This window comes from Chinchilla lanigera, unplaced genomic scaffold, assembly GCF_000276665.1.
Source record: "Chinchilla lanigera isolate Chin_1 unplaced genomic scaffold, ChiLan1.0 scaffold00040, whole genome shotgun sequence".
Lineage (NCBI taxonomy): Eukaryota > Metazoa > Chordata > Mammalia > Rodentia > Chinchillidae > Chinchilla > Chinchilla lanigera.
In genome coordinates this window covers 869,675-892,614 of record NW_004955441.1, presented here as the reverse complement: position 1 = coordinate 892,614, position 22,940 = coordinate 869,675, and the positions used below count along the sequence as shown (strand labels likewise).

The 22,940-nt window shown below is 37.8% G+C and overlaps 1 protein-coding gene across 2 annotated transcripts in view; it reads right to left on the bottom strand.

Annotated features, from left to right (window-relative positions):
- Positions 1 to 22,940, bottom strand: part of Birc6 (baculoviral IAP repeat containing 6) — a gene marked incomplete at its 5' end in the record, with an annotated part of 183,622 nt that overhangs the window by 31,306 nt on the left and 129,376 nt on the right. For both annotated transcript variants that reach the window (XM_013517560.1, XM_013517561.1), the window contains 5 exon segments: positions 5,875 to 6,085; positions 17,985 to 18,153; positions 19,237 to 19,401; positions 21,719 to 21,936; positions 22,412 to 22,712. In XM_013517560.1, coding sequence (XP_013373014.1) covers positions 5,875 to 6,085; positions 17,985 to 18,153; positions 19,237 to 19,401; positions 21,719 to 21,936; positions 22,412 to 22,712 — 1,064 coding nt within the window.

The following is a 22,940-nucleotide window of genomic DNA, read 5'->3' as shown; positions in this document are numbered from 1 at the left end:
ATTCCAACCCTCACACTTCTTTTGGCAGGCTCTCACTGTGTTGCCCAGGCTGGTCTTGAACTCCTGGCCTCAAACATTCACGCCAACAGAAATCAACTTTTTGCACAGCAGGGTGGTGCACCCCTGTAATCCCAGCACTTGGGAGGCTGAGGTAAGAGGATCACCAAGAACTCCAGGACAGCCAGGGCTACGTAGTGAGTTTAAGGCCAGCAGGAACTACAGAGTGAGACCATGCCTCAGAAAACATGCAAGAATCAACTTATTTCTGTGATGCTGGACTTCATATGCCAGCAAGCATTTTTCCACTAAGCCACATCCCGGCAAACTTCCTTTGCTAAATTTAATGATGTCTGAAGTTTTTTTTGTTGTTGTTCCTAAAAATATTGATCTCCTTTAGTCTTTGCTACTTTTGCATAATCTTACATTTATGGCAATACTATGGTGTAAATAATCCTGTGTTGATGGGCATAAATTTTATTTTTCCTATTTTTCACTTTACAAACAAAATGGAAATGACTGTTCTTTGTGCTTTTTTGAGAACAGGAGTTCAGATTATTCTGAAGGCAAGTAAGTACACATTATTTTATTCTCATTAAAATTCATACATTTTATACTTCTGTTTATGGGGGCCGATACAATAATAATTTGAAGTTTCTTCTTTAAGTAAAATGTCAAGCTTTTTTAAAAAGATCAGTTGATCTTAAAAATTATTCAGCTTTCAATCATAAAAATCTGCTTGATCAAATTAGTAAGATCCCACTCTCGTATGTTCTCATTTTTGGATAAACTCCTAACTTATACACATACCATGCACCAGAGAAATTACATTTTAACATCTACTGGCTGCTACGCGCTTTGTACAACTTCAGCGGAATGGCAGCTTTCAGGAAACAGAGTAACAGTGCAGGACACGTACCGAGCCCCACCTCACTCTGCTATTACTTCACCTTGAAGAAAAAGACCTCAGAAAAAAAAAAAGAATTAACCTTCCCTACAAATTACTGAGCTTTTATCAGGCTAAGAGAATACAGCATTCTGCCTAACTAGGTCAGTCAAACAACCAAGTAGCAGGATTGGTTTTGGAATACTCCTACCTGGGATTAGAGACTTCAGATTCTTATATGTGAACAAAGGAAGTAACGTTCCCAGAACCATTTATGTTATAGCACTTGAACTCTACTGAAGGAGATCTCTAGTGACTTAAAAGTTTGAGCTATGTCACTGTATTTTCAAGACAGCCATCTGGAACATAGAATGTATTTCTACCTAGGAACTAACTTCGTCTAAGTCCACAACGTACAAGCAAGAATGCTAAAGAAGACCAAATTATAAATCCCTAGAAACAGCAGGATAGAGAGGACACACTGCTCTACCTGCTGAGAAAGAAAGAATGATCATCTCTTTCACCCACTGGAATGGTAGCTTCATCTTGTTCTACTTTATTTCAATCATTCAACTACACTGTGAGACTATCTTTCTGTACTGCAACTTGGATCAGATCTCTCCTGAAAACCTTTCAGTGGCTCATCCTTGCTGTGAACCCTCTTCATCCACTCCTCCTAATTTCTTCTCTAGCCTCATCTCCCACCTCTAGTATACCCACGACACACCAAACTTTCACAGGTTCCTGAGTGTGTGATGTTTTCTTTCACTGCTAACGTTTCCACAGTCTGGGACACAAATAACACTGCACTTCATCACTTCGCTAATTCCTATTTATCCTTTAGGTTTCCAAAGCTGAGCTAGTTCTCATGCAGTGTCTTATACTTCTAATAAGCCAGGTATTGTAATATTAAAAGTGCCTGATTATCCTTAGAAAGAGGATCCAATTTTCTTAATATGCCCCCCTAAACATACAATAAACATCTGTTCAGTGATGAACCAACAATACTCTCTTGATCAGGGCCCAACTCACCTACATAGATAAAATCACAAAATTTCTCCCATCCAAGTACTAACCAGGCCCAACCCTGCTTAGCTTCCGAGATCGGGCGTGTTCAGGGTGGGATGGCCACAGACATCATTACAAAATTTCTAATGCACAAATTAGATAAACGCCAGGCAAATGATTTGCCTTCAGCTTCTTAATAATACTTTCCCATCTCTTCTTATAAAAAGTTTCAGACTCAAGAGCATACTAACCAACAGAATCTCCATCATTCTTTCAATTATTAGATCAAATTAGGGCTTAGGCATGCCTATCAAAAACAGGCTCATCCAGGCCGGGCATGGTGGCGCACACCTATAATCCCAGCACTCGGGAGGCTGAGACAGGAGGATCATTGCGAGTTTGAGACCAGCCTGAACTGCATAGCGAGACCCTGTCTCAAAAAGACAAAAGAAAAACAAAACCAAAAACCAAAAACCAAAAAAACAGGTTCATCTCAATTAGTCTATTCCCACCAGAAATAGAAAATTTCCTCTTTATACTTGATAAAAACATTTTAATTTTCACATTTTCAAAAAAAAGATGGAAACTCTAAATGTAACATACAGTCACCTTCAGTGAAAATCATTACATACATCTGCAATCATCATGCAGAGATTTGTAGAATATATAATGAATTTATTTCTTCTTTAAGATGGTCAAAGAGTTAAATATAATACACTTGAAGTGGAGGAGGGGGGAATCCATCTCTTTTGTGTATGCTTGATGTAGCAATAACAACAACAAAGACAGCATCTTAAGCCTTGATAGGCTGGAAAAATGAATTCTCAATATGCGAAATCTGGAAGAACTGCAGGGATACGCATATGCCTATACTAGTTTTAACAGAGGCTGCACAGTCTAAGAGACCACGGGGGATATCAGCTAAGCACATACAAGTCTCAGCATAAAACACATCAGCAGTATTTCTATTAGTAAAACAAAGTCGCTAAAAGTAGTTACTGCATAGGGTTACTGTAAAAATACAGTAACATAAATGAAACAAGGTCCATAAACTTACTATTATCTTCACGTTTTGTTTGTTTTTTTTTTTGTTGTTGTTGGGGGTGGGATTAATTTTTAAGTCTGAGATATGATTTTTTTTCTGATTGAAATAAAAATATGAAGAGTAACTTTTTTCCAGGAAATTAAATAGAAAAATAAAGAGCTTCAGCTAAATGAAACTCAGTCTCTATCTGAAATTAAATTCTCCTAGTGAATCAATACATTTTGTACAGTAGTCCAAGATTTTTTTTTCCTGATTCCTCTTTTTTCTGTAGTGCTGGGGATTAAATCCAGAGCCTTTAAACTGAGCTTCATCACTAGCTCTTTTTCAGTTTTTATTTTGAAACAAGGTCTTGCTAAGTCATTAGGTCACCCAGGATGGGTTCAAACTTAGATCCTCCTACCTCAGCCTCTCACAGTGCTGGGAATACAGACATAAGCCACCACACCTAGCTAACTAATTTTTTTTCTTTTTCGGTTTTTTTCCGGTACTGGGAATCAAACTCACGACCTTGAGCCTGCCAGGCAGGCGCTGTGCTGTTGAGCTAAAATCCCCAGTCCCTAGCTAACTAATTTAAAGATAACAATATGCAAAGTATTAACCATTGTTACCCTCCTATTATTTTGTTTTGAAATTTTGTTTTTTCTCTTTAAAAATAAAAAAACCCTTTTCAAAAAATGCCCAAAGAGGTATTGTATGTGTCCAAATTTCACTGCAGTAAGTACATTCTACAACTATTTACAATTCAATATGCTGTATGTCCCTTTTGGAAGGATCCTTAGCAAGTACAGCATAAGTGAATACATAAAGTAAGACACATTTTGCTGGTTTTATTCTCACATTCCCGACACTTCCCTGTGGTATTTGTTTTTAACCAAGGCTATAATTACAACAACATTCCAAACTGTTATGCAATTTTTCATCTAATACCCTTGAGTTAAGAAGCAATGAAAATTTTACATCAATTTTTTGTCTAATACCCCTGAGTTAAAAGGCAATGAAGGTTTTACAAATTTTCCACAGTTAGTTATAAACCATCTCAAAATACAAAAACATAAGCTACAGAAATACAAGGCAATGTTTCCCTTAAAAAGGATGTGAGCAACTTCAAAGCTTCATGTATTTTATCAAACTAAGTGCTAAAAAACTATATATTTATTTTATAGGAGTAAGAGAAACCAACGGCCAGTACAGAGAATAGGATGTTCAATTAGATGTTTCTCAAGAAGACAATTAGATAAGATATAATTCAGTTCTAATCCATCTAATTCAATTCAAGTACTGCACTGCTTTTATATAACTATGCCAGCCCCTCCGTTAACAGTCAGTAAGATTTGGGAACAGGGACTAAAACAGAGAGAACAAATACAACACTGTCCTCTTCTACACAACAGGGGGAAGAAAAAGAAAACAAAACTATCAAAGGAATAGACCTTTGTATTTTCTCTCCTGAACAACAACAGAGGAGCATGAACGTACAGTTCTTTTATTTTTTTTCACTTTTTGAGATTAGTTTTTGTTATGTTGCCTAGGCTGGGCTCAACATTTTGGATTTAGGCAATCCTCCTGCTGAGAACCCTGAGTAGCTGGGACTAAAGGTGTGCACCACCCTACCTGGCTAATGCTACAGCTTCTTTATAGCTCTACAAATTGGTCTCCAATTTATGATGCTCACTGTGCAGCCATCAATCAACAGCTGTAACAGTGTTAATGATGCCGTATTAAGCCAGTAAAAGTAATTATCTAACGAAATGATTTTCTCCCCAAAGACAAACACCAATAAAAACTGTACCTCCAGTAACCAAATTCTCTATCATCCTTGGACCTATCCTGTTTAAGTTGCAGATTCTTAAAAAAATTTAAGTGAGAACAGGCAAAGCAAATGTAAATATAGTGCAGAGACAGGAAAACATCAATGAAATAAAAAGACCACTGACAAAGAAATAAAACTCCCACTGGCAATATGACTGCCTCAATAATCAGATGATCGTTAAGGAAAACTGACAACCACTGAACACATTCTTCTAAGAGACAGGAATAAGAACTTATCATCTCAAGATCTACTAAGGTATAAACTTAAAGCAAACTAATTTAAGAATTAAACTGGCCCACTAATAAAAATCAACTTTACTGCAACTCCAACAAATATTGTTCCCTGTCTGTCTCTCTGTTTTTGAGACAGAGTTTCTCATACAGTTCAAGGTGGCCTGGAACCCACTATATAACCTAGGCTGGGTTCAAACTTGCAGTGACTCTCCTGCCTCAGCCTCCTGAGTGCTGGGATTACTGGCATGTGCCACCATGTCTGATCATCTCTTGATGTTTATATCATGAATCATAACATGTATCACAATGTAATAGGAGTACTCCACAAACCCAACAATTGAGCTTCTACAATTTTAAGATGCACAGAATTCTGTAAGCACTAAAAAAGATGCACTTGTGAGATGATCATAAACGGAAAAAAGAAAAAATCCACAAATTAACATCCAAGTAAAGCACAACACCTATATAAGATGGGAAATTAGAAGTAGTAGTAAGATCAATGTCAGGGCTGGAAGCGTAGCTCAGTGGGAGAGGACTTTCCTATCATGTGTGAGGTCCTGGGTTTAATCCATCAAACAAACAAAAACAGAAAGTCGGTAACTGAAAGCTATCTCTCAACATCAATATGGAATGAAACTAGTATTTATTTGTATGATAACCACACTGTGTTACCATTTAAGGAAAACTATTGTCTATGGCTAAAAAATTACACAGTGAGATGTATGAGAAGCCACTGTGAATAAATGTTTCTGAGTCCAGAATGTGGGTACTTCATCCATTTATATACTGCTTGTGTGTGTAGGAACGCACACGCATGTACAGTATCTATCACTGAAAAAGAAAAACCAAAACCACCCATATTAGAGGCAAAGTTAAGAGGAACATAGTGTGGTACCTTAAGCGGTTGGTATAGGTATCAACACAGGTCTTCATTTTTGCCAGTAATGTACCAACAGAAGTCTGACACTCCGACTGCTCTTCCTCCTCTTCACCATTTTCTGTAGAAAGAGGCAACAAGAGTGGCACCATGGAAGCACAAGAAGCAATAGCCCGGAGCAATTCCAGCAGAGCCCGATAGAGCGGCACGTGTCTTGCCATGTCCAGAACTATGGAGGGAAGAGAGAGGAAAAAAAGTACAAAGTGAGAACATGCGCAGTAAACAACCAAATCTGTAGCAATGTAGCTTCTACCTGATATCAAGATAGACTGTTAAATGGTAAATAGACTAAAGGAGCGGATGTTTATGAGCTCTCAACATATGAAGAACAGGTACTTCTGAAAACAGAAAAATGAAGAAAAGCACAGATCTGGGGGAAGAACAAGAAATGTAACTAGATAACTATATTATCCATTAAAATGAATAACCTGGATAATATAGTATGGTGTATATTTTATTTTATTTTTGAGATAGGGTCTCATTATGTAGTTCAGATTAGCCTTTAACTCACTATGTAGCCCAGGCTGGCCTCGAACTCACAACGACCCTCCTGTCTCAGCCTCCCAAGTATTGGCACTGCAAGCATGCACCACCATGCTTGGTTATAGTACGGCATTAAATATACTTGTGAGTATGAAGTGGAAATGCATTTTAAAGGTTTAAATGAAGAATATAGTTTAAGCCTACTTCAACAAATCAATCTTCCTGTTAACACAAAATGTTGGTTATGCTAACTTTCAATTGGTAGAGGGTTTTCTCCTTAAAATCACATTTACTGAAAATGGATTCCTTATTTTAAGAACATATTTCATTTCTAAGGCTTTTTATGGGTTACATAATTTGCTTTTGTGACTCGTGTGCCAGAACATCCAACACCTGTTTCCCAAGTCAGTTATTAAACAGCCTTTCCATAACACTCTCTGCAAACATGTTGCTGGACTAGCTGGGAATACAGCAGTGAAGATAACAAAATCCTTCCCCTTGTGCACCTTATGTTCCAGGTAAAGGACAAATAAATAACTTTTTCAGATGTCAGTGAAGTACTGTAAATCCTAGAAAATTCAAGATGAGACAAGGAGAATCGGGGGGACTACTAACTAGAGACAGGAATTGCCTCGATGCCTCCACAGGGGATGACTACAGGAGGATGAGGCATCAGGTGGAACCTGGACTTTCTGTGACTACTTACCTAGTAAGAGGGGCAAACAGATTAGGTCTGATGGCCTGGTGACAGACAGGGAGGCTACTCAGAGTACTGTTTAAAGTGATGGAGAAGCAGACCTTGTTCAGCCTTGTAATGAGTACGCACAGGATTGGGGTAGCAAAGTACAACTGGCATTCTTTCCATGTCTTTACCACGTACAAAACTTCTATGTACTGCATGCTCCGGTCTACCTAAAGCCTCCTTTCCAGTCCATGTTCTAAAGTGACACTGTAGCCCATTGTTGAGGAAAATCCAAATTACACCCAGAAGTTAATAATCAATAGGTACAAAACAGAACATCCACACTTGTGAAAATGTGGGAAAGCTGGACTCACACAGACAAGTAGAAATAATGTGGTATAATCTGGCATTACTTTTTCAAAGTTCAAACTGCTTGGCACGTGCTTGTAGTCCCAGCACTCTGGGAGGCTGATGTAGGGCGACTGCAAGTTCAAGCCCATCCTGGGAAAATTAAACTGTCCCCAGATAAAAGGGGCTGGGTAGGTAGCTCAGGGCAAAGACCCTAGGGAGAAGGCTGCAGGAAAGCAGGAAAAGAAAGGGAAGGGGAAGGGCAAAGCGAAGGAATGGGAAGAGCGCAAGACTGCACACACGCAAGCAAGCAAGCAAAACCCCCTATTTCTATGACTCAGCAATATCACATATTAACATAAAGCCTATCAGCAAGGATGTTCACTATAATGTTTCAATAACATATCCAAATGATTCCCTCCTATGAAGCTTTAAAAAGAACACAGTAGCTGTATCTCCCACTTCAATATTTGAGTGGAGTTAAGTTGCAAAAAATATATGCAGATTATATACCTGTAAACTCAAATACTATTTAGTTTTTATGAATGGGGTACTACATAGGAATATTCAGAGGAAAAGATGAATTTCTAAAATTTAATTGTATAAAAATTCAATTGGATATACACGATTAATATCCTCAGGTAATTAGCCTGACAAAAACAGTACAATATTCCCGGTAAGTGTATAGTCTCTTTTGACCATTTCCCTCTCCTGCCACTCTTTATCAGGTAGATCACTCTGGCACAATTTCATCTCACTCAGCCTGTGTGGTGGTGCACACCTGTACTCCCAGCACTCAGGAGGCTGAGGCAGGACTGCTTGAGAGTTCAAGGGGAGCCTGAGTTGCACAGTGAGTTCAAGGCCAACCTGAACTACATAGCGAGACCCTGTCTCAGAAAAAGGAAGAAAGAAAAAAGAACTCATCTCCTCCTTTTGCTATACAACGATACTTCTTTGGATGTTTTATTCTACTGAGTAGGTGTTAGCACCCTTATTGTATATATGAGAAAGTAAGATTTCTAGGTTGCACAAGCAGAAGAAAGTAGGAAGGCAAACACTGACATCTGTGTATAGTTTTATAGCTCTTTCCATTATGGCATGATGCTTTCTGAGCTGTCCAGTACGGTAGCTAATGGTCACACTGCTCTTTAAACTCAATTAAAATATAAAACAAAAACTAAGAATTCAGTTCCTCATTTGCAGGAAGAGGAAAAGGGTAGAAAAAATGAAGGAGAGGAAGGAAGAAAAGCAGACGCAACAGCCACAGCAGAAGTGTAAGCACAAATGGGAAATAAATAGATTTATTTTCAGAAAACATTATTTCAGAAAAAAAGAATCCAAAGAAAAACTGTAAGAACTAATTTACAGAAGTTTCTAAAGTTTATAGGCACAAAGTCAACATGTAGAGATGCTGTTAATTTTATTAAAAATGTAATAGGAAAAGGGATTAATCACAATAGCAAAATCCAACCAACTTTACGGGGAGGGACAAAAATCCATGCTTCAGGACTAGGTGGTGGCCTTAGTAAATAGCTATTATATTCATGGACAGGCACACTTAACACAATAAAAAGGCCAATTTTAAAACATGTGGTTGGGGCTGGGGAGATAACGCAGTGACAGAAGCGCCTACCTGGCAAGCCCGAGGTCTGAAGTTCGATTCCCAGCACCAAAAAAACCAAACAACAAAAAACATGTGGCTAAGCAGGCGTGGCGGTGCACACCTGTGATCCCAGCACTCGGAGGCTGAGGCAGGAGGACTGGTTTGAGTTCAAGGCCAGTCTTCATTATAGAGTGAAACCCCATCTCAAAAAATACCCCTCCAAAATCCAAAGTAAAACACCTACTCATCAACAACAGCAGCAGCAGCAAAACAAAAAACCACAGAATTATATACCCTAAGCATGAGAATTTTACGCTGATAAATATATACTAAGAAAAGCTAATATTAAAATATGAATTAAAGCTAACATCAAAATATGAATGTTAAATTACAACCCATATATGAATTAAAAAATACCTATGAGCTCATGGTAATATAAATCATGGATTCAACAAGTATGTAGAAGGACAAATATTCCTTTCAAAAGAATCCAAATTCCAAAGTACTCCTGAGTCCAGGAAGTGAAGCTTCAATCCCTTCCCACTGATTATGTGCTGGACTTAGTGACACATTCATAAAGAAGAGAGTTCATAGAAGAAAAAAATAATTTTTTCCAAGCTTCACATTGCAGACGTCTGGTAGACACGTTTCCCAAGTAATCACATCAAGTTATTACTTCACCACTGATAAATCATGCTGCCACCGTATACACTCTGCTGTGATTTCACAGGAATGGGTCTTTAATTTTGGTGGTATTTTCTCCCCAAAGCCATAACCCTAATGTAGTCATGAGAAAAGGACATCCCACTGGGAACAGTCTTTAAAATATCTGACTGGTTGGGGCTAGGGATTTAGCTCAGCGGTATAGCACCTGCCCCGCAAGTGCAAGATCGTAAGTTCAATTCCCGGTACCGGGGGGTGGGGGTGGTGGGGGTGGTTTAAAAATATCTGACTGGTAGTCCTCCAAAAATGCAAGGAAGATGAAAAACAAGAGAAGACTACAAATGTCACAGATCAGAGATACTCAAATGTGATGCCAAAAATCAACGTGGTATCTTAGATTGGATCTTGAGTCAGAAAAAGACAGTAGAAAATTGATGAGATGCAAAGAAAGCCTTCAGGCTAGTTAATATCACTAGGCAAACGCTAACTTACTAGTTTTGATAAACTGACTACAGTTGTATTAGATGTTAACATTGCATGAAAGACAGCTGAGAATACAACCAAGATCTGAAATCATCGGCAGGGCCAGCCATGGTGGTAAATGCTGTTAATTCCAGCGCTTGGGAGGCTGAGGCAGGAACCATGAGTCTGGGCTACATAGTTCAAAGCCAACCTGGATTATATACTGAGGCCCTGCATCAAAAAGAAATACATACATACATACATACATACATACATAAAAATCCTGTTCTTCTGTAAATCTATTATTATAAAACAAAAAATTTTGTAAGTCTCTGCAAAATTACTCATTTAAAAGAAAATCAGGTGATCAACACAGCTCAGATTGCAGTTGTCTCATTTTCTTTAAGTCCAAGATTTCAAAGCTTGTCACGGTATTTTGATCTGTCTTCACCTTGAGCCAGAAGTAACAACCTTTCTGGATTTTATTATACCTGGATTCTACAAGTCTCTATTATACTCCTTTGCATCTGTTCTGAGCATCTGTAGTGTAGCGGGGCTCAAGATTTAAAAAAAAAAAAAAAAAAAACCCATATAGTTCCCTCCAAATCTCTCCATGAGATTCTCTTCATACTCTGGCACCCAGATTTTCTGGGCAGAACCACAGGTGTCTTTCGGTATCTCTAAATTCCTTTTCTACACCGAAATGGTACCTGTCTCCACATTCTGAAGCCAGTACTAAGACAAATGTTTAACACTTCAAATATTTCTAACAATAAGACAGCATCTCCATCTAGTGGTCGGTAAGTAATTGCAGGCATCCTTGCCTTGCAAATGCAGCTCTCAGAATTCATAGTTATCACAACTAGAAGTCAACACTGTAAGAGAGAAATTAAAATTAAAATATTCTATTATATGAGGAGTTTCCTACCTGAGAAACGACTCATGGAAATAACTGCTCTGTCTTGTCATGGGATTTGTATCATTCCTTCTTTAGAAAGTAACATGGGACATTTGTATTTATTTAAACTATGGGAGGGCAATCAACATTTCTATTTCTTCAAAAATTATTATTTCTATGTGCTAGAATCTTTCAAACTCTTCCCTGCAACTGTTTGAAGTGTATAACTAATTGTTGTGAATTACAATGGCTCTATTGTGCATGCGACATCAGAAATTTCCCAGACACAGCGTATACCTTTATCTTGCTCTTACCCTCTTTTCTCTCCTTAGTTGGCCCACACTTGCTCTGCAGAGCCAGTTTCCAGCCCTCTCTTCACTTCTGATTTCTTGAATAAACTCTGCCACTGCTTTTTTGCTCATTTAGTTCAATTCTTTGTTCCAGATGAGAAGAATCTGGAATTTAACTCCAGAAGGAGAGGCAAGCAACCCAGAACCTGGTATGTTTAGTATGCGAGCCACTTTTCGAAGGGAGCTATAATATTATGTTGCTATATTTTTCTATCTAGCTCAACCACCCAAAAATATAATAGAAAAGAAACGTGTACTATTTTACCACAGCTCTCTAAAGAGCTACAGAACATCAGGCTTATATTTTTTGTATTACCTGCTAGCAACTGTAAGCAAACTATCGACTGCCTACCATGTTTCAAGCAAGATTATTAGCATTGTTTCCATACTTAAAATCAAGCTGTAGAATATTCTATAAAATAGTTTAAAGCCTATAAAATTATAGTTATTATGAAAGACAAAGGCTGGGAACTGTTTCAGATGAAAGAATTAAGAGACATGACAAGGGCTAGGTACAGGGGCACATGCCTATAATCCAACACTCAGGAAGCCGAGAGTGGAGGATCGCCTTGGGCTGCACAGTGAATTCAAAGTCAGCCTAAATTATATAGCAAGACACTGTCTCAATGAGAGACAGACAGACAGACAAAATAAATCAGTCTGGGTTGGATCCTGTAACCTACTGCCCAACTCCAACACTGCTCAAAATAAAATTATAGGAATATTAAAAAAAACTTCAAATTTGATTTAATTTTTTAAAACAAATTTTACTAAGTTTTGGGAAATCTAGATAACTTATTTAAACTTTAAAATGCCACTTAAAAAGTTAATTATTAATATTTCTCATAAACTAAAAGAATATCCAAAACTCCAAAATAACTCTCTAATTATTGAAGATGTTTAAGACACATACCGCCATCTAACGTAATCACAAGTTCACTTAAAATGCCTTAAGACTGGAACTGATGAACCTGCATGCTAGACCCCAACCAACTCCACAGTCATGGATTCCACACTCTGGCCTGGCGCACTGCCAACTCTGAGCTGGCTCTACATTTTGCTTTCCCTTTTGTATTGGGCCACAGAGGAGCCCCCCAACTAACTGATCTGATCTTGGACAAGCCCAAAGCTCAGGACAGAAAATACTGTTGGCTTCTACTTGGTTTTCCTGAGGACAATGTTGTAAATAGATCTAAAAAGCACAGAGCCACACAACTGACTTAACAACCAACTTGATCAGGGAAGAGGCCAATACCCTGGTGAAAAGGTAAGCATAAAAGCGTTGGCTGCTTCAGGGAGAAATAATGGATATGCCAACAGAGTGAGGCCGAAGAAAAGCCCACAGCTACTAGAGACTAAATGAAAAATAGTGTCGAGTTTAACCCTGAGAGTGACTTCTTCAAGGTGGGATAGCGGTGGAGAAAAAGGGCAGTGCCTGCCACACTGCCACAGAGTTCAGTTGGGTGCCATTTTGGGAAGGGGTTGACTGTGTGTGACTGAGCCAGGGAACACCAACACTACAGCTTTATTCCCAGTCCAAAGTATTGCCGTTCCACAGCACAGCAGTGACTGGTGAGAGCCGTGGCAGACACACTGGGGGAGGGTGAGGGCAGGACACAGATCCCGAGAAGTTCAAGCTCAGGCCAAGAGAGGGTCTGCCTTCTGTGGCAGGCTACAGGACAGGTTCTATGGGTCTGGCTTTCAGAGTTTGCTGAATGTGAAGGTGACAGTGTCAAGTGAAGTGGTCTGCTTGAGCCCCTGACCTGCTGCTTACATCCAGAGGAAACCAGCGGTCAGACTGCTTCCCTGTGTACCAGAAGTGAGCAGGGACATATCACAGGGTGGACAGCTGCCATGGACTGATGTTTAGAGATATGGGCAGGGGGCTTGGGCCTCTTGAACAGAGACACAAAGTCACAAGCTATAAAAAAGGGGCACAGAGGCTGTGCCTTGTTGGATTCCAAAGACTGGTGGTCCTGGAAGAAAATGACTAATTTTATTAGTACACATTTGCATTACATAATGATACATTCACTGTGGAAAATTGGTCCACATACATAACACAGCATGTCAGCACCTGGATTGCCAGGGTATCATAAACAATACTGTGGCTAATTCCAGTGAATTGGATACTGGGCCATATAAGCTTTAATCTCACTTCCCAAATAATAGGAAATTGTTGGATCCTGGGACTCAGGCAAAGATCAGTATTTACATACACCCAGAGGACATCTCTGAAAAGCAGACATTAGCTAAAGAGTGATGGGTTTCTGGCCATGTAAAAATTCTGTCAAGTCATTATGGTGGTGATCCAGCATGGCTCAGGGTCCAAAACAACAACGTGTCACTCCAAGACTAACTTCCTCGTCTTCTTCTCCCAGTCTAATCTCAACTTCCTGTTTCCTTTTCACATGTGCCAACAATTCCCCAATCAGCTCTTGATACGTCACCTCAATCGCCCATGTAAACTCTACCCCAAGCCCAGCCCAATAAATACACCCTTCCCCTGCCTCCTCCTCAGAGGGTTCTTGCATTCTCCTGCAGCCTGCCTGTGCCTGCAATAAAGGTCTTCTTTTTATCTCTGCCCTGTCTCTCATTTGTGCCAAAGAGAAACCTTACGAAGAGGTCTCCACAGTAGTAATAAAGCTACCCACTATAATAAATACATAAGCCTCAACACAAAAACAGAAAAAGCAAAAACAGAAACATGAGAAAACAAGCCAGTAAAATGCCTACAAAGTTGATTGAAGGGACACTGAAGGGGAAGAAATCAAGAAATCACACAGGCAAAATATCTGAAAAGATAACAATGCAGGAAAGGAAACAGGTCAAAAAGGTGTTTGGTGAATTCAAAGCTAATGTAACTAAACAGACAATGACACACACAAAAAAAGAGAGAGAGATAATGACACTAATGAAATGATCAGTAAGTTTAGAGCAGACACTAATAAAAAAAATAGAAGAGCTAAAGAGAGGTAAATCATCAATGATCAGCATAGAAAAGAAATAAAAGAATTTTTAAAATTTTAAACAAATCCAGGAGATTAAACATTTACTGAAAGCAGGAGTAGCAGATGTGACCACTGTGAAGACAGAGTGTTAGATCTAGAAGACAGGGCTGTGGTTGGTTACTGATGAGACATAACTTAAAAAAGAAAATATAAAAAATTCATCTAACAGCTGCTACATGATGCAAAGAATAATCTAAGATTTCAGAAGCACAAAGGGCCTAAAAACATATTTACTACCATTGGTACAAGGCACCTGAAGGGATAGTCATGCATGTACCATCAATGGTTTAAGACAGTGGGAACATGTTTAGAGAACAATTCAACAGGAAGAGATAACAATTATAAACATAGGAATCAAATAGCGATACACTCAACTTCATGAACTTGTATGCCAATAAAATGGAGAATTCAGAATGGAGATTCCCAGATACATACTTCAAATCCTGAATAATCAATAATAGGCAATGAAACTGAAGCAGTAATAATAACAGTAATAATGATAAAAATAAAAACCCTACCTACTAAGAAAAGTCCTGGTCTGGATGGATTCATTGCTGAATTTCACAAGCACCTCAGGGAAGACCTAATGCCAAGACTCCTCAAACTCTTTAATAAAAGTGAAAGGAAAGGAATATTCCAAGTCTTTCCTACAAGCTAGCATTACCCTGATTCCAAAACCACACAAGGACCCAACCAAAAAAGAGAACTACTGGTCAATCTCTTTAATGAATACAGAAACAAAAACTGTCTACAAGATACTGGCAAACAGAATGCAAAATCACCAAAAGATCGTATACCATGATGAATTAGTTTTCACCTCAGGGATGCAAGGATGGTTCAATAATTTTACATTAATAAATGTAAAAACAAAAATCACATGATCTTCAACAGATGCAGAAAAAGCCTTTGACAAAATTCAACAGCCATTCATAATTAAAACCCTGAAGAAAAGAGGCATAACAGGACCTTAGCACAATTTGATAAAAGCCATTTATGACAAATCTACTGCCAACAAAATATTAAATGGGGAAAAATTGAAAGCTTTCCTTCTCAAATCAGGAACACAAGGATTCCACCATCCACACTCCTGTTTAACACAGTCCTGGAGACAACAGCAAGAGAAATCAGCAAAGAGAAAAAATAAAAGGGATGTGTATATGAAAGGAAGAAGTCCAAATATTATTTGCAGAGAAAATGATCCTTTACTTTACTTTTTTGTCCTTTTTTGAGACAGGGTCTCGTCCTGCAGTTCAGGCTGGCCTTGAGATCACTCTATAGCCCAGGCTGGTCTTGAACTCGCAACGATCCTCTGCCTCAGCCTCCTGAGTGCTGGGATTACAGGCATGAGCCACCAGGCCCAGCTTGATCCTTTACTTATAAGACAAAAAATTCCACTAAAAGACTCATAGAATTATGAGCCAAAGTCAGCAATATAGCAGGATACAAAATCAACACACAAGTATCAGTGGCATTTCTGTATACCAAAATAAACTCATCAATAAACAAATTATGAACGCGATACTGTCTGGGATATAGCGCTCAGGGGGCACAGTGCCTGCCTAGCAAGTGCAAAGTCCTGAGTCTGATTCCCAATACCAAAAAAGAAAACAATACTACTCATACATCAAGAAAAGTTAAATAGTTAGGAATTTATCTCATGAAGGAATCAAAAACCTCTACAACAAAAATTATATATTGAAATTATACTTTGAAAAATCAAGTTTAAAAAGACATCAGAAAATGAAAAGATACACCATATTCCTGGATAAGCAGAACCAATAGAGTCAAAATGCCTACACTTTCAAAACTGTAAAAAAACAAAACTCCCTCTTGATAAATGTAATCTGTATGTATTGCAAAAATGTACTAGGAAAAATAGTTCATAAAATTCTATAATTACCAAAAATTATATGTGCTTATTAAAGCACGTATCTCACAGAAAGTAAAATTATATATGAAATAATGATTCTCATGTAAATAAAACTGGTTTTCCTTGTTAATCTTGAAACATAAAGATAAAAGCTCACTGTTTTACAAACAAGTGAATTTCAGTACAGGACAGAAATTTAAAATTCTTTTGTTAGGCCCTATATGCTAGAAGTAACGTATTAATAAAATAACACTTAAATAATGACAAGGGGAGATAAAAGAGAAACCTACTCAATTGTTCTATTAATCTAATACTAAAATTTATACAATATTATTTAATTGAAGAACATACTTTAGATTTGATATTTTCTTTGTTGAAAAGAAAATCAGCTGGGCACAGTAGTAAATCCTTGTAATCTGAGCTACCCAGATAGCTACAGGTGGAGTGACTGTAAGTTTGAGGGAAGCCTGAATAAAAAAACATGACTCTGTATTTAAAAAAAAAAAAAATCTAAGCCAGGGATATAGCTCAGCGGCACAGCACCCACCTGGCAAGTAAAAGGTCCTGAGTTCGATTACCTGTACCAAAAAAAATCTATATAATTTACACTTCAATATTTCAGGAATGAAAATTAAGACAGATTAGGAAATGATTTTAAATCATATTTTCTTTTATTGATTTCTGAGACAGGGTCTTGTTATGTGGTTCAGGCTGGCCTCAAACTCACAGCAATTCTCCTGCCTCAGCCTCCTCAATACTGGTATTATACGTATGTGTTGCTACACCTGGCCATATTTTCCTGCTGGTGGCAAATGTTAAGTAATAATTCCTGTTCAAACAGAAACACATTTTTAGTCCACGCAATTGTGCCCCTTAGCTGCTAACAAGCATTAAGTAGACTTAAAGATTCATTCTCACTACTTTCTTTACCTATTCTGCCTCAAAAAATAACTTACATATATAAATACTGCCTTCATGATTAAGAATATGAATAAAAGCAGAATTGAAAGAGTGAAACAGCGGAGATAAACTTAAAGGTCTTGGCTAAAGGAAGTAGGTGATAACTCCTTGTTTTTCTTGACAATACCTGTATATTTCCAAGCCTCTAAAGAAAATGTCACTTTGTACTCTTGTTATGAAAAGAACACATACTTTGGACAATAATTCCACAATCAAGGAAAGGAAGCAACAATGATATTTTATTGAGTTTCAAAAAATTAATCCCATTATTATCCCTTTATTGCAAAGGTAAATGACTTATCTGTCATTCTTCAGAAATTACTATTATGTAAAATTGTGTAGTCTAACGCAAACAAGAGCTCCAGTGGTATAATCAGTTAGCACACGGTACTCATGTAACAAAACCAAAAGGCTTATGAGTTCCATGATATTAGACCAGACTGTAGTGGTAAAGGTGGGTAACCTTTGTACTATCATTTCCAGCTACAGATTATTAAAACAAAAATACATTTTCACAAGTGAGGACAGAGGAATAAAAAAATTATTACTGTATGTTTTGAACAAGTGATGACACAAAATTGAATTAAGGCACTATAAGCAAGTACTTTCAGACTAATTTTAAAGACATAAATATAAATCCATCAAAAATATCAACTAAATCTTATATAAACCGATAATTAGCAAGCAAAAAAATTTACCCACAAAGATACTTCCAAGAAACAATTACAAAATGATTACCTGAGTCGTTTCGCAGGTACGATGACATGGCTGGGATAAGGCAGGACTGACTGAGGAGCTCAAGAAGGACGGCAGGCAGAGCGCTACTGTTCTGCCCTCTACTCTCGTGCGGTGACTGAGCTTCTCCATTTACTGTACCACTCACAGGATTTATGTAACTGGCAAGAACCTAAAAATTACAATTCTTGAAATTAAAATAGATTTTTAGCTTGACCTATAGTTTATGTTACACATTCAAACTGAATACTCAAGAGTGTTTTCCACTCAATGTCTCATACTTTATGTTTTCAAAATGAGACATTTTCTACTTAAACTGTCAAATCAGAAGTGGTGGCGCACACCTGTAATCGCAGCACTCAGAAAGTTGCGGCAGGAGGATCACTGTAGGTTCAAGACCAGCCTGGATGGTCTACACAGTGAATTCCAGGCCAGCCTGAACTACACAGCAAGACCCTGTCTCAAAAAACAAAACAAAACAAAAAGCCAAATAGGAAGACTGTTGTGCTGGAGAATGTTGCTCACAAAGAGCAGCATATCATACAGGACTGCAGAGAGCAACCCAGCCGTATGGACGCCAACTTTCAAATTTAATATGTCCAATACTGTTTATAGTATCTTATTGAATAAATTCAGTTCATTATTTGAGGGTGTCAGAATCTTAGAACTTTATACTCAAATGAGCCTATCATTGCAAAAAACAACTTTGATTAGTTGATGTAGAAACTAAAGCCAATCTTTTCTTTAAGCACCCCTTCTCATTTCTGTGGTATACAGACTTTCCTTACTATTCCAAGTTGCTTGATTCCAGAAACAGTATAGAAAAGTTTAAAAAATAAATGTAAAAGGGATCTGGGGATGTAGACAAGTGGCAGAGCATGTAGTTAATTACACGTGTGAGGCCCTGTGTTCAATAACTAGCACTCCTCCAGAAAAAACAAAAAAGTAGTCATGATAGTAATTTTTAATACAGGAGTCCAGATACAACAAATTAAGATGAAAAGGTAATTAGAAGGCGGCAGATATGGCACAGCCTTCAACTGTAGGATACTTTACTTTTTTGGTCATTTTACTCTCAGTGAAGAAACTGAGAGGAAAGAAATTTAGAATTACAACCAGGCAAGGGCGATCTGTATGCTGTGACATCTTTGAATGTATTAGGAGCATAAAAATAGCCAAGGATGAACTGGAAAAGTCACCAATATTTAAAGTCAGTACAAATACAAAAAATTTACAAAGGGACTTTAAAGAATACCTGGAGAAGACAGGTGACATGTTCCTCTTCCAGCCTCTGTTTAGTTAATGCTTGTTCCACATCCCACCCAGAAGCTGTAGATCCTGTTCCAAAGCCAGTCCCTTTGGCCCAATACAGCTGCTGTTCTTCTGTTGACGTAGGGTTATGAGAGCTTGACACCTGTGGCTTACAGCATGAAATATAAGCATTTATTACTATTTGATTTTCTCTTTACAAAATACTTATTTTGGGGAATGTAAAACAGTTCACCAACTTGTCTATAGACAAATTTGGCAGAATATTGCTTTATTCTGGCTCAATTTCACTCCCAGAATACCCAAAACAAATGAAAGCTGCTACCAAAATAAGGGACGCGTATACACGTATTAACCACAGAACTGACCACAACAGTGAGAAGAGCCCAAGTTCCAAACAATGGATGAACAGCTAAGCACAATGGAACACTGTTTGGCTGTAACAGGGAATGAAGTACTAATGAATGCTACACAAACTTTAAAACCTTTCTGCTAAGTGAGAGAAGACAGAAAAGGTAACATATCATACACTCCCTCATATACAGGAAATGCCAAATAAATAAAGAAATGAAATATCCGCGGTAGGTAAATACATAGAGACAAAACACAAATTGGCAGTTGCTGGGGTTGAAGTAAAGGAATACCAATGGCTTATATTTAGAAATACATAATTTAAAAAACTAATAATTAGGAAAAGAAACAGATCACTAACTAAATATGAACCAGATCCTTTTAGGACAAATCCAGTGAAAGACTATCTTAGAATTCTATCACTGACGCTTTCGATCGCAATAAGCACAAGTACTTCGAACTCCAGAAGTAGTCCTTCAGTCTTGTTCAGAACATGAAGTACGTAACTATCTCAAATGTCGAAAATGAGAATTGTTCGGAGAGACACAAAAGTAACTGGTTTATTAATGTAACCCTGTATCCCCTAAGGGTCAGTTCCTTATTATTATTTTTGTGAGCTATATAATTGTTAAATAGTTTTCATTAAATATAACATCACATTCTGCTAAAACATTTGCAGTTAAAATTTAGTTTCCATGAAAACTCATAAGCACTATGTTTTTGTTTCTTTTAATGGAAATATTTTCTTAGGAAAAATAATACGTACAAATACTGTTTTTATAAATTGATACATCTACTGTAGTACGTATACATGAGAAATTCCTTTCACATTTTTGAAGTTATTAAATATATCACAAAATTCTGTCACCATATAAGCACTTACTAGCTTCTGTCACCATATAAGCACTTTTTAATACTGATAAAAGAAGTATTATTTACTTAAAAACAACAGTAAGTCAAGATGGGCACAGTGCCATACGCCTACAGTACCAGTACTTGGAAAGCTGAGACAAAAGATCAATGAGCTCAGGAGTTTGACAACAACCTGGGCAACCTATCTCAACCCTGTTGAAAAACAAAACAAAACAAAACAAAACACCTAAAGTAAAATATAGCATCCACACATAACACAAAACACACACATAAAGCTCAATGATCTATTAAACACAAAGACTATAGGCTGATCTGGGAAGTATTAATACGCTATTATATTTTCTAATCCACAGGAGTCAGATAGAGACAAAACACTCAAATCTTAAAATGTTTCTTAAAAAAATTTTATATGGTTCATTGTACAAAGAGGTCTTTCCCATTTTTAAAGATTTATTTATATATATTTTCTACTTGTGATGGTATTCTAAAAACTTCTCTTAAAAGCTCTTTTTCTTCAGTCTTCTAAGTGATGTGGAAACAAGTGTGCACCTCCATGCCTGGCAAAGGCCCATTTTATGTTTCTTACTATTATATGGAAATAACAAATTTTTATACACTGACTCTATATATTGCATTTGCATTAAACTCAGTGAAGCCATTAATTACTTTTGGATTTTTTAATCACCTGGAAATGATAAGGGTTATTTTTCCCCTTTCTTTGTTCTTCTATTGCACTAGACAGAACCTCTCATTCAATACTGTGATTCCCTCAATTTCAAAAAAAAAAAGAAAAGGAAACAGGATCACATTATATCAAAGCACATGTTGGCAAATGCAAAAGCTTATTAAACTCTTAAATCTCTTCTGTTTTTCAAGTAAATGGGTTAACTTATGACTTTCTCAAGAGTAATAAGAAAATTTATTAACTGATCATTTCTCTCTCTCTCTCTCTCTCTTTTTTTTTTTTGGTCTTGTTGAGACAGGGTCTCGCTATGCAATTCAGACTGGCCTTGAGCTCACTTTGTAGCCCAGGCTCGTCTTGAACTGGCAACGATCCTCCTGCCTCAGCCCCCCAACTGCTGGGATTACAGGCGTGCGCCACCACAACTGGTACATTTCTCTTTTAAATATTCTTCATTTAGGCATAAGAACACCCAATTCTTTAAAATACAACTTCAATAAAAATTTTATTTTATACATCAATTAAGTCTTTTCATAACCTAAAGAATTAAAGTTAAACCTACCTCTGTCTGATTGAGGCTGGAGTTTGGAACCCGGGGCGCATGATGACTCAGTGCCGAGAGGCAGACAAGAATGAGATGCAGTGCCCCGATCTCCAATGCCATTCGCCTCAGAAGCACACCATCATCAGTTGTCAAAGGTGTCGTACTAAACAAGCTACGAAGCACATGGAAAGGAAGAGTTGGAAGCACATTGGCTGATGGAGATTGCAGAATATGACCTAGATTGAAAAGAGAGCAATACTCAAAATTAAAGATATTTAATTACATAGTAAGGAGCTATAAAGAAGTCCACAAATTGATGACAACATAAAATCATATCACTAAGTTTATTATAAAACAGTCTAAGTAACACAGAATTGTAATCTCTAAAATTTAATCATTATTGCCAGGGATGGTGCCAAGCCCAAGGGGGGCGGGGGCAGGCAAGGTGACTGAGGTGGGAGGAGCACGAGTGAGGCCAGCCTGGGATACATAACGCATTCAAGGCCAGCCTGAACTACAGAGCAAGATCCTGTCTCAAAACAAAACAGAGGAAAACAAAAGATACTATGTTTAACACTGAAATTAAGCCACCACCAATAAACCTTCTAATAGCTTAACTAGAAAATAAATGATGAACAACAGGAAATTCTCTGGATAACTTCATCTACTTGCGTTATGCGCTGATAAATTTAAGCAATAATAAACACTTACTTCCTTCTCCATCATCTGTCACCCCCAGGACCAGTCGAAGAAGGCACTGGGCATGTTTTCTTTCTTTCAGTAGCACTTCAGCATAGCCCGGAAGACGAAGAAATAATCCAAAAGCCGCCAGAGAGTGTGCAGGTATGGGGGACGTGGTCTGCACTGCTGACTTGATGGGGGGAGGCTCAGCTGCGATGGTCTCTGGAGCTTCATAAACCAACTCCCCCGACTGCTCAATTGTCACCCACTCAAACTGATCACTGTCCTTGGGCTTCTCCTGCGTAGTAGATGTCACCACTGGAGCACTCACCTACAGTGAAAAGGAGTTTGGCTATTTGCACGTTTCACCATCAAGTTAAAGACCTCATTTCAAATGACACCTATAAAATACAAGACTCTGAAGACTTAAAAAAAATTTTTTTTTTAAAGTTAGGTGTGGTACTGAATGCCTCAACTCAGGAGGCTAAAGCAGGACGATCGTTTCAAGGTTGAGGCCTACATGGGCTACACAGTGAGTTCAAGGTCAGCCTGACCTACA